The 16,641-nt window shown below is 35.4% G+C and overlaps 1 protein-coding gene across 6 annotated transcripts in view; it reads right to left on the bottom strand.

Annotated features, from left to right (window-relative positions):
* The window catches only part of EPHA5 (EPH receptor A5), a 288,516-nt gene that overhangs the window by 48,777 nt on the left and 223,098 nt on the right, over positions 1-16,641 (bottom strand). For all 6 annotated transcript variants that reach the window (XM_073017325.1, XM_073017327.1, XM_073017326.1 and 3 more), the window contains 3 exons: positions 11,442-11,509; positions 3,800-3,925; positions 2,856-3,041 (listed from right to left, as the gene is read on the bottom strand). In XM_073017325.1, the coding sequence (XP_072873426.1) occupies positions 2,856-3,041; positions 3,800-3,925; positions 11,442-11,509 (380 nt within the window). The remainder of the gene's footprint in view (positions 1-2,855; positions 3,042-3,799; positions 3,926-11,441; positions 11,510-16,641) is intronic.

The raw sequence follows: 16,641 nt of genomic DNA, 5'->3' as shown, positions 1-16,641 counted from the left end.
GGGCTACTTCAGACTCCCTACCTCAGCTTCAATAAGAAAAATCACAAGATTTAGTTGCACTTATGTCTCATTATCTGTGTGCTGCAGGTTGAGAATAATTGCTGAATAAATTAGCATCAGATCAGAGAGCATGAAATTAAGGACACAAATAAAGTGAGTTGCAACATGGTAAATTAAAAACAAGTTGAAGACTTCCTAAGTTGAACATCAAGAGCTAAATTTATAAAGGAGAAATATTGTTTCAATAAATGTATAGAATAAACATATAGAATAAATTAAACATACAGAATAAGAAGTAAAAGCAAATAAATATTGTAAGTATTTACATTTTTCTTTACATATATGTGTAGCCTCATGGTGAGTAGCAACATCCAGCAGGATATTTGATTAAGAAATAGAAATTTAAAACTGCCTTTCTAACCACAGTAACAATTTTTTAGAATAGAATTCATAGAATCTAGATATGATCATTTGTTAATATTGAAACTAGCTCCTAAAAGTGCATATATAATATATGAGAAACTTGTTTGTATTATTACAAGAAGTTGTCTTAATTTATCTCAGTCAGGACCCAGTCAAATAAACAAGTTTTGTAATAAAGATCTGTAAAATACATTATGTTTACGTAAATATTTAGGATACGATCTTTGTCTTCAAGTAACATACATACATACATTTTTTAGCTAGAGAGCTGAAACATATAAGCAACAGAGACAAAAAAAAGTAAGATTTAAATAAGACTTTTGAACCAAATTAAGAAACATTATAGACTTGCAAAAATTCTCATGTACGCAGTGTTCAAAAGAAGAAATTACTTCAGAGCAAAGTGGAAGCGATTATTTCACAGAGCTGGTAGACTGAGTACATTTTCAATGAACTTGAGAAAGTAGTGAACATGAGGGTATAAATTTCAGAGAAAGAGGCAATGAAGGCAGGGCAAAATATGAGGTAGTTTAAAATGGACTAAGCATAAAATGGATATAGAGAAGTTCGGAGCATAGGAAGAGAGATAAGTGGAGAAGTAGTAACTATGTACTAAATACATACTTACTTTGTGCCTTGCCCATTCTAAACTTCATCTATATTAATTCGTGTCATCTTCACAATAATGCTACAAGGTATTCTCACCCCATAGCATTAATGTGGAAACTAAGGTTCCAAATGTTTATGATGTGCAAACCCACATAAATGTTTATATTAGAATTAAAATTCAAATCGCATCACTAGATGCATAGTCCATGTTCTTGACTATTACGCAACGTGGTCTTCCATGATAATAACAGTAACCTGGCATTGTTCTAAATATTACATCTTAACTCATTATGAAGGGTAGATTGGCTGCCTACGGAGTTTGCATTCACCCTGGGGTAACAGGACGTGATAGTGAGAGTTTATTTTCAGAAAGTTAAATTTGCCAACCATGTGAATGAGGTAACGAAGATGGAAATTATCAAATATTTGCTTACTATTATTAGTGGTACCATCATTAAGAACTATGTTTTATATTAGATAATACCATTTCTACATAGCAAATAATTTTACTTAATCTCTGTTGTTATGATTCTTGCTTCTACAGAATCACCACTTGCTATCACAGATGTTCTTTTGAAGTCCTTCCCCTCGGATAGAATATAGACACATTCAAATTCTAATTTAATTTTTTTGCATCTGTGACCATATTTTTATATTATATTCTTATTTCACATATTTCCACACATCCATTAAAGAATATCCTCATTATAAAAAATACTTTTGTTTTATTCCATTTAAAAAAATGTGCTGTTTCCTCTGACTGCCTCTCTCGATCCTGCCTCCTGCCTTTCTTTAGCACTTTTACACTTTTCTGATAAGACCTCAGGATTGCCTTCTTGCTCCAGAAATGCCCTGTCTGGGTTTCCATCAGGTAAAGAATAATGTGTGGGTATATACTCAACTGGAGGAAGAAAATCCAAGATTTGAAGAAACCCACATCTGTAGGTTATTTTATTCTTCTCCTGCAATCCTCTGTGAGCATGCTTCCTGGAGATGTGTACCTCTTTAAGATATGGATTTTGGTAAGTGATGTGTAGGGTGTCAAGAATAAAGGAGGGAATCAGAACACACAGGAATGGTAAAGAAATAATGAATACAAAGAAAATGAAGGCCAATGTATGTGCCACAAAAATACATTATTTGTTGATTGAAATGATTTAAAATCCTTGTACTGCAAGGCTCACCACATGAACACGTTTACAAAACATTAACACGAATTAAAAGAGATGTAAAATTCTTGATATTTTTGAGAAAAAACAACAACAACAACAACTAGATTTGCTTTCGCAACAACAACAAAAAATTCGTTAAAAGGAGCTTCCCTGTCTTCTGTGGTTGTTGCTTTCGCTAGAACTATTAACATATCTTAAAAAAAAAAATAAATAAACAAAATGAACCTGAGTATAAAGAACTGCTTAAAAGGTGGCATTGCTATGATTATAGCAATCCTATTGAATGTTAAACTTCAATGCCTTAATCAAAACTTTGAAGTTAATATTTCATTAGGATAAAAAGTAAAAGAGCCAACAGTTAAAAAAAAAAAAAAAAAAAAGTTGATATATTTACCGCTTCTTTTATCTGGATACATTTTTGTCTGGCATTGAATTCATAGCAAATGAGTTAAAATATATATTTTAAAAGATAGATGAAAATTCAAGTTCATTGAATATTAGCTTTAACAAAAATCTAAAATACATAATAAACATTAATATTAGAGAAATTAATATATTACAATGTTGGTTTCTCTTTACCCTAAAATTAATAATGATCTAAAGAGATATTGATGATATGCACACACATGTATAATTTGCCATCATACTTACTTTTAGTCACCACACCTTCTAAATGGATGATGTTAGGATGATCAAACTGTCCCATGATACTTGCTTCACCTAGGAAATCTCTGCGTTGCTTTTCAGTGTAACCTACTTTAAGGGTTTTGATAGCCACAGGTAATTCTCTTTTTCCTGGTAGTTTCAAACGTCCACTACAAACTTCACCAAATTCACCTTGTGATAAAGATGAAAAAAATGCAAAAACACATTTGAAATTCTTAGTCTATTAATACTTGAATGCCCTCCTAGACTCCTAAGGCTTAGATGAAGAAATGAAAATCAAACAAACAAACAAACAAATGAAAAACAGTCAGAAAAAGGTAGTCTACACTAAGCTATTGACAGTAATGAAAATAAATAGTACATTGGAGCAAACCATAACAGATGATCTTAAAACACTTTAGGGACTATTAGCTTCCTCCATCTCACCTACAAAAACCTTAAAAAAAAACAAAAGCTACAATGAAATTAAAAGCAACTAACTAAAAATCACTTTTTCTTCTTTTTCTGTCTACTGTAGTAGTAATAAGAAGAGAAAAGTCAACCAGGTTATAGCTAGAAAAAAGAAAACAATTTTAAGACAGATATAAACTGAATTACATACATATTTTTGGGTATTACAAATTCTCTCTCTCTGTCTCTCTCTCTATATATATATATATAAAAATATATATGTATATTATATATATAAAAATAGTGAAACATCTATTAAAATTTTTTTTGCTTTTTTAAAATTTTATAAACCAGATATTTGCTGGTTTAAGCATGAGTTGCACAGAAGGTTATATTAAAATGCGATCAATTACATATCACTTTGAATGCAAGCCAATTACAAAAGATTAAAAACATTCTCTGTTAGATCAGGACACTGATATATTACATTCTAGAATACAAACAAAAGTTAAAAGTCAAAGTCAAACACATTGTTGTACCTGCTCCAATAACTCTCTCAATGGTGATACATGATGCTTCTATCTCCTTGGCAAATTCATGGACAGCTTGATTGGGATCCTCATAGGTATGTGGATCAATATAAGTTCTTACTCCTGGCAGTTTAACTGTAAAAGTAAATCGGCATTAAAATAGAAGTAATTGTGATGGATGAGCAAAATTATGAACTTTATTAACATGCAAGTATGACTTAAATCCCTAAATCCTAGAAATAGCCAAACTGCAAGGACCAGCCCTCTCCTGAATTACAGTTATTTGTACAACTATATCAGTTTTACAATTTTAGAAATCTGTTTGCAGACACAAGAAATGCATAAGTGATGACATATCTGAGAAAACACACCTCTCAATGATAATGCTTAGAAAGTCTCTGAGGCAAATTAAGACAATGCTATTCACCGAACTAGACACTACAATACAAGTGCTTAATTTGCTGGTTTATTTTTCTATATTTCATATGGATGATATTCAATATAATCACATTATTATTAATTTTAATTTTATACAAAATGATTTCAAGTAACTTTTCTGGTGGTATGGTGCAAAAAGGCTGACATATAAGTCAAAAGAAAGTATTCTGCTTCTCACTGTATTTCTGTCACTGCATGACATTAGACAAGACTTATGCTCTACGAGTTCCAGTTTTATCACCTTTAACGGTTGCTAATATCACTTCATCAAGATTTTTGGAAATACATAATATTAAATAAGATAGGATTAGGAGATGAACTCAATGCTTTGCAGCATGAGTTATAGCTTTAATGATTTTGACATTTAAGATGGCAGAGAGGAAAAAAAACAAATATATTTGTCACTCACTTGGCAAATCAACTAACGTTGAACCATTTAAGGAAAAATAATAAAACATCAAAATTCAACTTATTTAGATTGTTAAAACTCTTTATTAAAACATGATTTTCAGACATCTGAAGTCAGGGGTGGAGCAAGATGGCCGAATAGGAACAGCTCCAGTCTCCAACTCCCAGCGCAAGCGACACAGAAGACCAGTGATTTCTGCATTTTCAACTGAGGTACTGGGTTCATCTCACTAGCGAGTGCCGGACAATTGGTGCTGGTCAGTTGCTGCAGCCCGACCAGCGAGAGCTGAGGCAGGGCGAGGCATCGCCTCACCTGGGAAGTGCAAGGGGGAAGGGAATCCCTTTTCCTAGCCAGGGGAACTGAGACACACAACACCTGGAAAATCGGGTAATTCCCACCCCAATACTGCGCTTTCAGCAAACAGGCAAACCAGGAGATTGTATCCCACACCTGGCCGGGAGGGTCCCACACCCACGGAGACTCCCTCATTGCTAGCACAGCAGTCTGCGATCTCCTGGCAAGGCAGCAGCGAGGCTGGGGGAGGGGCGCCCACCATTGCTGAGGCTTAAGTAGGTAAACAAAGCCACTGGGAAGCTCGAACTGGGTGGAGCTCACAGCAGCTCAAGGAAACCTGCCTGTCTCTGTAGACTCCACCTCTGGGGACAGGGCACAACTAAACAACAACAAAAGCAGCAGAAACCTCTGCAGACGCAAATGACTCTGTCTGACAGCTTTGAAGAGAGCAGTGGATCTCCCAACACGGAGGTTGAGATCTGAGAAGAGACAGACTGCCTGTTCAAGTGGGTCCCTGACCCCTGAGTAGCCTAACAGGGAGACATCCCTCACTAGGGGCAGTCTGACACCCCACACCTCACAGGGTGGAGTACACCCCTGAGAGGAAGCTTCCAAAGCAAGAATCAGACAGGTACACTCGCTGTTCAGCAATATTCTATCTTCTGCAGCCTCTGGTGCTGATACCCAGGCAAACAGTGTCTGGAGTGGACCTCAAGCAATCTCCAACAGACCTATAACTGAGGGTCCTGGCTGTTAGAAGGAAAACTATCAAACAGGAAGGACACCTACACCAAAACCCCATCAGTACGTCACCATCATCAAAGACCAGAGGCAGATAAAACCACAAAGATGGGGAAAAAGCAGGGCAGAAAAGCTGGAAATTCAAAAAATAAGAGCACATCTCCCCCGGCAAAGGAGCGCAGCTCATCGCCAGCAACGGATGAAAGCTGGACGGAGAATGACTTTGACGAGATGAGAGAAGGCGGCTTCAGTCCATCACACTTCTCAGACCTAAAGGAGGAATTACGTACCCAGTGCAAAGAAACTAAAAATCTTGAAAACAAAGTGGAAGAATTGATAGCTAGAGTAATTAATGCAGAGAAGGTCATAAACGAAATGAAAGAGATGAAAACCATGACACGAGAAATACGTCACAAATGCACAAGCTTCAGTAACCGACTCGATCAACTGGAAGAAAGAGTATCAGCGATTGAGGATCAAATGAATGAAATGAAGCGAGAAGAGAAACCAAAAGAAAAAAGAAGAAAAAGAAATGAACAAAGCCTGCAAGAAATATGGGATTATGTAAAAAGACCAAATCTACTTCTGACTAGGGTGCCTGAAAGTGAGGGGGAAAATGGAACCAATTTGGAAAACACTCTTCAGGATATCATCCAGGAGAACTTCCCCAACCTAGTAGGGCAGGCCAACATTCAAATCCAGGAAATACAGAGAACATCACAAAGATACTCCTCGAGAAGAGCAACTCCAAGACACATAATTGCCAGATTCACCAAAGTTGCATTGAAGGAAAAAATCTTAAGGGCAGCCAGAGAGAAAGGTTGGGTTACCCACAAAGGGAAGCCCATCAGACTAACAGCAGATCTCTCGGCAGAAACTCTACAAGCCAGAAGAGAGTGGGGGCCAATATTCAACATTCTTAAAGAAAAGAATTTTCAACCCAGAATTTCATATCCAGCCAAACTAAGTTTCACAAGTGAAGGAGAAATAAAGTCCTTTACAGATAAGCAAATGCTTAGAGATTTTGTCACCACTAGGCCTGCCTTACAAGAGACCCTGAAGGAAGCACTAAATGTGGAAAGGAACAATCGGTACCAGCCATTGCAAAAACATGCCAAAATGTAAAGACCATTTAGGCTAGGAAGAAACTGCATCAACTAACGAGCAAAATAACCAGTTAATATCATAATGGTAGGATCAAGTTCACACATAACAATCTTAACCTTCAATGTAAATGGACTAAATGCTCCAATTAAAAGACACAGACTGGCAAACTGGATAAAGAGTCAAGACACATCATGCTGTATTCAGGAGACCCATCTTACATGCAGAGACATACATAGGCTCAAAATAAAGGGATGGGGGAAGATTTACCAAGCAAATGGAGAACAAAAAAAGCAGGGGTTGCAATACTAGTCTCTGATAAAATAGACTTTAAACCATCAAAGATCAAAAGAGACAAAGAAGGCCATTACATAATGGTAAAGGGATCAATTCAACAGGAAGAGCTAACTATCCTAAATATATATGCACCCAATACAGGAGCACCCAGATTCATAAAGCAAGTCCTTAGAGACTTACAAAGAGACTTAGATTCCCATACAATAATAATGGGAGACTTCAACACTCCACTGTCAACATTAGACAGATCAATGAGACAGAAAGTTAACAAGGATATCCAGGAATTGAACTCATCTCTGCAGCAAGCAGATCTAATAGATATCTATAGAACTCTCCACCCCAAATCAACAGAATATACATTCTTCTCAGCACCACATCAAACTTATTCCAAAATTGATCACATAATTGGAAGTAAAGCACTCCTCAGCAAATGTACAAGAACAGAAATTATAACAAACTGTCTCTCAGACTACAGTGCAATCAAACTAGAACTCAGGACTAAGAAACTCAATCAAAACCGCTCAACTACATGGAAACTGAACAACCTGCTCCTGAATGACTACTGGGTACATAACGAAATGAAGGCAGAAATAAAGATGTTCTTTGAAACCAATGAGAACAGAGATACAACATACCAAAATCTCTGGGACACATTTAAAGCAGTGTGTAGAGGGAAATTTATAGCACTAAATGCCCACAAGAGAAAGCAGGAAAGATCTAAAATTGACACTCTAACATCACAATTAAAACAACTAGAGAAGCAAGAGCAAACACATTCGAAAGCTAGCAGAAGGCAAGAAATAACTAAGATCAGAGCAGAACTGAAGGAGATAGAGACACAAAAAACTCTCCAAAAAATCAATGAATCCAGGAGTTGGTTTTTTGAAAAGATCAACAAAATTGACAGACCACTAGCGAGACTAAAAAAGAAAAGAGAGAAGAATCAAATAGATGCAATAAAAAATGATAAAGGGGATATCACCACTGACCCCACAGAAATACAAACTACCATCAGAGAATACTATAAACACCTCTACACAAATAAACTAGAAAATCTAGAAGAAATGGATAATTTCCTGGACACTTACACTCTTCCAAGACTAAACCAGGAAGAAGTTGAATCCCTGAATAGACCAATAGCAGGCTCTGAAATTGAGGCAATAATTAATAGCCTACCAACCAAAAAAAGTCCAGGACCAGATGGATTCACAGCTGAATTCTACCAGAGGTACAAGGAGGAGTTGGTACTATTCCTTCTGAAACTATTCCAATCAATAGAAAAAGAGGGATTCCTCCCTGACTCATTTTATGAGGCCAACATCATCCTGATACCAAAGCCTGGCAGAGACACAACAAAAAAAGAGAATTTTAGACCAATATCCCTGATGAATATCGATGCAAAAATCCTCAATACTGGCAAACTGGATTCAGCAGCACATCAAAAAGCTAATCCACCATGATCAAGTAGGCTTCATCCCTGGGATGCAAGGCTGGTTCAACATTCGCAAATCAATAAACATAATCCAGCATATAAAGAGAACCAAAGACAAGAACCACATCATTATCTCAATAGATGCAGAAAAGGCTTTTGATAAAATTCAACAGCCCTTCATGCTAAAAACGCTCAATAAATTCGGTATTGATGGAACGTACTTCAAAATAATAAGAGCTATTTATGACAAACCCACAGCCAATATCATACTGAATGAGCAAAAACTGGAAAAATTCCCTTTGAAAACTGGCACAAGACAGGGATGCCCTCTCTCACCACTCCTATTCAACATAGTGTTGGAAATTCTGGCTAGGGCAATCAGGCAAGAGAAAGAAATCAAGGGTATTCAGTTAGGAAAAGAAGAAGAAAAATTGTTCCTCTTTGCAGATGACATTATTGTATATTTAGAAAACCCCATTGACTCAGCCCAAAATCTCCTTAAGCTGATAATCAAGTTCAGCAAAGTCTCAGGATACAAAATTAATATGCAAAAATCACAAGCATTCTTATACACCAGTAGCAGACAAACAGAGAGCCAAATCATGAATGCACTTCCATTCACAATTGCTTCAAAGAGAATAAAATATCTAGGAATCCAACTTACAAGGGATGTAAAGGACCTCTTCAAGGAGAACTACAAACCACTGCTCAGTGAAATCAAAGAGGACACAAACAAATGGAAGAACATACCATGCTCATGGATAGGAAGAATCAATATCGTGAAAATGGCCATACTGCCCAAGGTTGTTTATAGATTCAATGCCATCCCCATCAAGCTACCAATGAGCTTCTTCACAGAATTGGAAAAAACTGCTTTAAAGTTCATATGGAACCAAAAAAGAGCCCGCAACTCCAAGACAATCCTAAGTCAAAAGAACAAAGCTGGAGGCATCACACTACCTGACTTCAAACTATACTACAAGGCTACAGTAACCAAAACAGCATGGTACTGGTACCAAAACAGAGATATAGACCAATGGAACAGAACAGAGCCCTCAGAAATACTACCACACATCTACAGCCATCTGATCTTTGACAAACTTGAGAGAAACAAGAAATGGGGAAAGGATTCCCTATTTAATAAATGGTGCTGGGAAAATTGGCTAGCCATAAGTAGAAAGCTGAAACTGGATCCTTTCCTTACTCCTTATATGAAAATTAATTCAAGATGGATTAGAGACATAAATGTTAGACCTAATACCATAAAAATCCTAGAGGAAAACCTAGGTAGTACCATTCAGGACATAGGCATGGGCAAGGACTTCATGTCTAAAACACTAAAAGCAACGGCAGCAAAAGCCAAAATTGACAAATGGGATCTCATTAAACTAAAGAGCTTCTGCACAGCAAAAGAAACTACCATCAGAGTGAACAGGCAACCTACAGAATGGGAGAAAATTTTTGCAATCTACTCATCTGACAAAGGGCTAATATCCAGAACCTACAAAGAACTCAAACAAATTTACAAGAAAAAAACAAACAACCCCATCAAAACGTGGGCAAAGGATATGAACAGACATTTCTCAAAAGAAGACATTCATACAGCCAACAGACACATGAAAAAATGCTCATCATCACTGGCCATCAGAGAAATGCAAATCAAAACCACAATGAGATACCATCTCACACCAGTTAGAATGGCGATCATTCAAAAGTCAGGAAACAACAGGTGCTGGAGAGGATGTGGAGAAATAGGAACACTTTTACACTGTTGGTGGGATGGTAAACTAGTTCAACCATTATGGAAAACAGTATGGCGATTCCTCAAGGATCTATAACTAGATGTACCATATGACCCAGCCATCCCATTACTGGGTATATACCCAAAGGATTATAAATCATGCTGCTATAAAGACACATGCACACGTATGTTTATTGCGGCACCATTCACAATAGCAAAGACTTGGAATCAACCCAAATGTCCATCAGTGACAGACTGGATTAAGAAAATGTGGCACATGTACACCATGGAATACTATGCAGCCATAAAAAAGGATGAGTTTGTGTCCTTTGTAGGGACATGGATGCAGCTGGAAACCATCATTCTTAGCAAACTATCACAAGAACAGAAAACCAAACACCGCATGTTCTCACTCATAGGTGGGAACTGAACAATGAGATCACTTGGACTCGGGAAGGGGAACATCACACACCGGGGCCTATCATGGGGAGAGGGGAGGGGGGAGGGATTGCATTGGGAGATATACCTGATGTAAATGACGAGTTGATGGGTGCTGACCGGTGGATAGGTGCAGCACACCAACATGGCACAAGTATACATATGTAACAAACCTGTACGTTATGCACATGTACCCTAGAACTTAAAGGATAATAATAATAATAATAATTTAAAAAATAAAAAAATAATAAAAAACATGATTTTCTGCATTATTTTTTAAAACATGGTCTTTTTAAGTCATTTGAACCAAGATTGCTGCCACAGGATCTGTTCAGGTAAATTCCCACTAAAATGCTAGAAGAAGAAGAAAAAAAAAACCTGAGAAATTTTATTTATTTAACCTGGTGATGTTACTTAATGATAGATTTCTACTCATTGTGTTGCTAGGAATTAGAATAGGCCAGAAAATTTTATTTGAAATATAATAGCTCTTTATATTAATCAAGAAGTTTTTATTTTGATTATAATGAAAGTATTATTTAAATAATTGAATAAAGCATTCAGCTATTCCCTAAAGCATGCCAGAAATACCCAAGTCCATATTCTTTACAGGAGTGTAACAAATAGAACACTTATTAAAAAAACAAAACAAAACACTATTTTGGTCAGTTATAAATCTTTTAGCCTGAAAAGAAACTTAAATAACAATAAAGTGTCCCTTATTTTATTCTGTTTTTATTTTTTACAATTTGCTTACTGTGCCCATTATGAAAATGCATCTTTTCCTCTTCTGGATCTTGTTTTGCTTTGCTGTAGCCACATCGCCTGGAACAAAGTAAGCTAGAATTAGCCACATCTGAAAGTGGTGAATCAATCACATCAAGCCCAGAAGCATGAAGCACAATTGAAATTATTGCAACCCTAAACTGCTTTTCATACTAGTAGTTTGGATGAGACCTATGTCCCTAGCCAGTGTTCCTCACTAAGAAAATAATCTTGAGTAGATTTCACTGAGAAGCCTGAAGCCATTCAAACCTGTTTATAAACTTCCCTTCACCAAATACTGTATACTAGACATTGTTGTTCTCTTTTCCTCTTTTACTTTATTTTATTTTTATTTTTTGGCAGTTCAAAGGCCACTGCCTCTTTCTGAATGAACTGCCCAAAAAATAATAGTTTCTTGTCTTCATCACCCTGCATAATAGGGTTTTGATTTTTGTTTTTCTCTCTACTGTTTTGGAATCCTCAGTTGCTCCACTGACTATTTTCTGCACACATCCACCCAGAAAACTATGAAACTCACCATAACTTGCAAAGCCTCTCAGCTTCACTTTTCAAACCTTTATCTCTCTTTGTTTTTTCAATTATCCACAAATTTTCAAGTCTTTGCAAATTTCTCTTACTACTGGAAAAAAAAAAAATCTGTCTTCCTAAGATTCACAAATGACATCTTAACTTCTAAATACAATCTTGATTTTTCATTATTCCTGATGGATTGAAATCCCTAACTACTTTTCTGATTCTTTTTGCTCCTCTCTACATTGATGGATGAACATTTTCATAGGCCCTCCATGTGAACATCTCTGGTTCTCTCCTCTCAATCCATCTATTTCTATCAATTTAATTAATACCTCTATCTCACTGGTTTAATTTCTTTTGAGAGCTATGTTTTTATTTCTGGTAGATTTATTTTATAAGGGTATCCCACAAACATTCAAACTCAATGGACCTGAAAGTGAAATCAGTGTATTTTTCCTTACTTCTTTCAACCATAGTCTGCCTTCTTTTCCCGTTAATAACACTATGGCCTTGGTCCCTTAAAAGCAAAGACTTATTCTTGTGTCCTTCATAACAAATTAGTGCCAAATCCCAGGAACTATGACTCATCTCTTTCTTTTCATTAGCTCTAACATTTCCTCAATTAAGTACCTAATATTTTTCCTCCACATTCCTATGAGTGCCTTCAAAATGATGCTCCTCCACTCTATAACTCCTTTCATAAACTATACTAGACATGGCTATAGCCAAATTACAGTATATAAGATGCCTTTCTATTGCATTAGCTATCTACTGCAAAATATTTAATGAAATAATAAGATAAGATTCCTAAATGTAGCCCTAACATACACTTCCGGAATCAACTCCACCTTTTCATCTTCACTTGTACTAAACTTTCTCCTGAAATCTCCAGGATATTTCTCCATGCTTCCATACGTTTGCACATATTGGTTCCTTCACTGAGGATTTTCTTCGAAACAATTTCCAACTGTCAAAGTTCAGTTCCATTTTTTTCCTTCTTCACATTTTTCTCGATACTCAAACTTAATGTAATATTTTCCCTTGGAGCACAATAGCTTCCTCTACCCTGTCTTGTGATTTCCAGTCTATGCTGCAGCATAGTCATTTCAGTATCCTTGTTGGTTTCCTTACTACTTTTTAGCTCCTTGAATGGCAATAAATTTTATTCATCTGTAAATTCATGCAGTGACCTGGCACCTGACTCAGAGTTGGCACTAAAAATATTTGTCACATTGATGAATGAATAAATGAACGAGAGAATGATATTTTGATTATGTCTACACAATGACAGGTGTTTGGAGAGGGAATGTGTTGAATGAACACTGAATTGATGATTAAGCGTACAACATTAAACAACTGGCTAAAATGAAAATATTTAAATTATTTTTAGTGAAACTCTAAAGAAGTGGTTTTACTATTCATAAGCTCCCAGCACAACATTCAGTTTACTAAAAACAAAATTTCCGTTGATTTATGCATTAAGAAAAGATAGCCAAATGACAGACTGATAAAATATTTTCGTTACAAAATTGGTTGAGAACTACTGTGTGACATATATGAAGTGTCTATTACACATGCACTAACAGAGACTGTCCTTTGATTACATATTCTAGGATATATTTAAAATATATGTATATTTTGATAATAAGGGAATATATTTTGTCATTTTACAATGTGTAACGACATATATATCACAAAAATGGTCAACACAATCCATCTTTTGTCATTTTTGGAAAAAAAATACAGTTATCTGGCCGGGTGTGGTGGCTCACGCTAGTAATCTCAGCACTTTGGGAGGCTGAGGTGGGCAGATCACGAGGTCAGGAGTTCGAGACCAGCCTGGCCAACATAGTGAAACCCAGTATCTACTAAAAATACAAAAATTAGCTAGGCGTGGTGGCAGGCACCTGTAATCCCAGTTGCTTGGAAGATTGAGGCAGAAGAATCGCTTGAACCCAGGAGCCGGAGGTTACAGTGAGCCAAGATCTTGCCACAGCACTCCAGCCTGGGCCACAAAGCTAGACTTCATCTCAAAAAAAAAAAAAAGAGAAAAAAAAAAAAAGGAAAGAAAAGAAAAGATACAGTTATCTTTCTCATATTAAAAAACTGTCAATTTATTAGTAAAGTAACACTAGTAAATTTTCAATAAACTTGAAGTAATATTCTTAACACATGTAATGTTCTTGGGTGAGGAAAAATACACAACAGGGATCACGAGGCTTCAAATTTTATTCATAACACTTAAATACATTTGTCATTCCAGGGTCCTTAAGACATCTTAAATCTCCTCACTAAAATGAAGAGGAGGGAAGACAAAAATACATTAAACCACACTGAAATTATATTTGGTCTATACAAGCTAAGTTTTAAGTTATTTTAATACATTGTTCATAATTTTGCTAGATATAAAATTATTCTTTTAGCCTTTAATATATGTGCCTCTAGAGAAAACAGTTATTAATATTTTCTTTTTAATAACATTCTAAATACAATTGTGCAAAATCATCCAGAGATTTGTGTTATTTAAATAATACTGACAATAACAACTTTGTCAGACGAACTCTACAGAGACCTAAAAGCTATACATGTTCTTAGAATTTACGTTAGAAAACAAATATCTATTAATCCACCTTCAACTCTCCCACCTTCAAAAAAATAAAGGATAAGCTTTCAAAATTGTATCCTCAAGTAGCCTTTATCATTAAATAAACCTCATGGATATTTATACTGCATAAAAATTCCTGGTATGAAAATGGAAATAAAACTTTGGATCTCATAACAAAATGACTTGAGAATACCTTGGTGAGGAGCAGTTAACATTGCATTACCTAGGGTGAGAGTCAGCAGCGCAATTGAAAGGAGTTATGTTTGACTATGGGCATCTCTGGAGCTCTATAACATATACGGCTGCATATCGCATTAACATGTAAAATTAATTTCTGGAATCCCACGAAGCATCGTTAAAACAAGCCTCAACAAGAAACAGCAAGTAAAAGTGCAGCTGGCAGAGTCTGGTACTCAGGCAGCAGTTCAGTCTCACTGAAAAAGCGTTTCAGGAAGCGTATTCATTCAGTATTGTGTTCTGTACCTGCTCCAGATGCATAATTTTAACCAATCAGAAAACAGTCAATAAATACATCATTCTGTATGTAAATTGTACCTCCTCCTTTCTGGAAATGATATCTTTTTTTTCTGAATGGAAAAGAAACATTTTTTAAAAATTTTGCTTTTATCACAATTTTAATGTGAGCTTTGAAATTATTATACTAAAAACATCTGCAGTGTCTGTATTTAAAGGAATCGCATCCTCTAATCATTTATACTCATGTTCTTTTAGAAAACAATGTGCTTTTGCTCTTAGTAATAGAGATGGGCAGGAGAAATTATTCATAGGCATAACTCATACTCATACGCATTAATTAATATTTATTTAAATGTCCTAGAGAGATTCTAGATATTTAAATATAGAAATGACCTTATCATTTATTGAGAAATTCAATCCATTTTCTCCCATGCTTTTTCTAAGGATTTGGATAATACATTTTTGATACTCTTAATGCTGATCTTAAAAATTTGGTTGCAGTTATAATATCTACATTTAGATATTTAAGATTTCTGTAATATATGAAAAAAAAAATTTGTGTAGAGATGGACAGCCAATGAATAACTTAGTTTCTGAGTACAAATTTGGGACTTGATAATGAATTTGGGATATGAATGTCAAGAATTTCAGAGTACTAAGTAATGTACACAAGCAGTACTTTATAAATGGCACTCTTGTGACCAGTGAGGAAAGGATAAGTGAACAGAATAGAAAACAGAGTGGAAATCCTTGCAAAACAATAGCTTCCATACTATCAGATCTTTCCATTGCTTTAGCCTACAGAAATATGCTCTAAATAATTTTTTTCACCTTAATCTAAATAAAGTAGAGCGGGATACAATAGGGGAAGAAGTGGTTTTGCATTTTATTTATTTAAAAGAGTAAGCATATGCAGTGTCTAGCTCAGAAATTGATACTCCTGTATTGTTCCTCTGTTTTCCAGATTGATTAAGAGATGCTTTTCCTATAAACTGAAGCAAAAATATTCAAAAAGCAACGAATTACAGTGAACAATAATATCTATATGAGATGAGAAAAAATAAAAACTCTTAACTGAGCCTCGTTTAAAGTCATATTTCTTCATATATGCACACTCCTGTATTCTGACATAACAAGGACCTCAACCATTGCATAATGTTGTATATAAATGACAGTATATAGATAATTTCACTGCTGGAAACTTGAAAGGAATAATACTGGTTTTTAGAAAATACTTTGAATTTTTCACTTTGGGATTTTTCTCCAATTAGACAAAGGTTTATTTAAAGTCAGCTAACTTATCCTCATAAAACACAGAAACATTTGAACATTAAGTTATTAATGTATCTAATAAAAACTGAACATGGATTAAATTTTGTTTTATGAGCCAGTATTCTTCAATAGGAATGCAAATGAATATGTACTGAAATGAGGCATTGGATATTTAGGCAGTCCTGCTAGCAAAACTGTGTGAGTCATTTATATTTTCCTCGTTTATACTACCAGAATATTGACATTTTGAGTTCTTCATAGATAGATTTAAGTCAGACAAAAAGTGCAGCTAATCTATTTTTAT

This window comes from Chlorocebus sabaeus, chromosome 7 (genome assembly GCF_047675955.1).
Source record: "Chlorocebus sabaeus isolate Y175 chromosome 7, mChlSab1.0.hap1, whole genome shotgun sequence".
NCBI classification, from domain to species: domain Eukaryota; kingdom Metazoa; phylum Chordata; class Mammalia; order Primates; family Cercopithecidae; genus Chlorocebus; species Chlorocebus sabaeus.
This window is presented reverse-complemented; position numbering and strand designations above follow the sequence as displayed.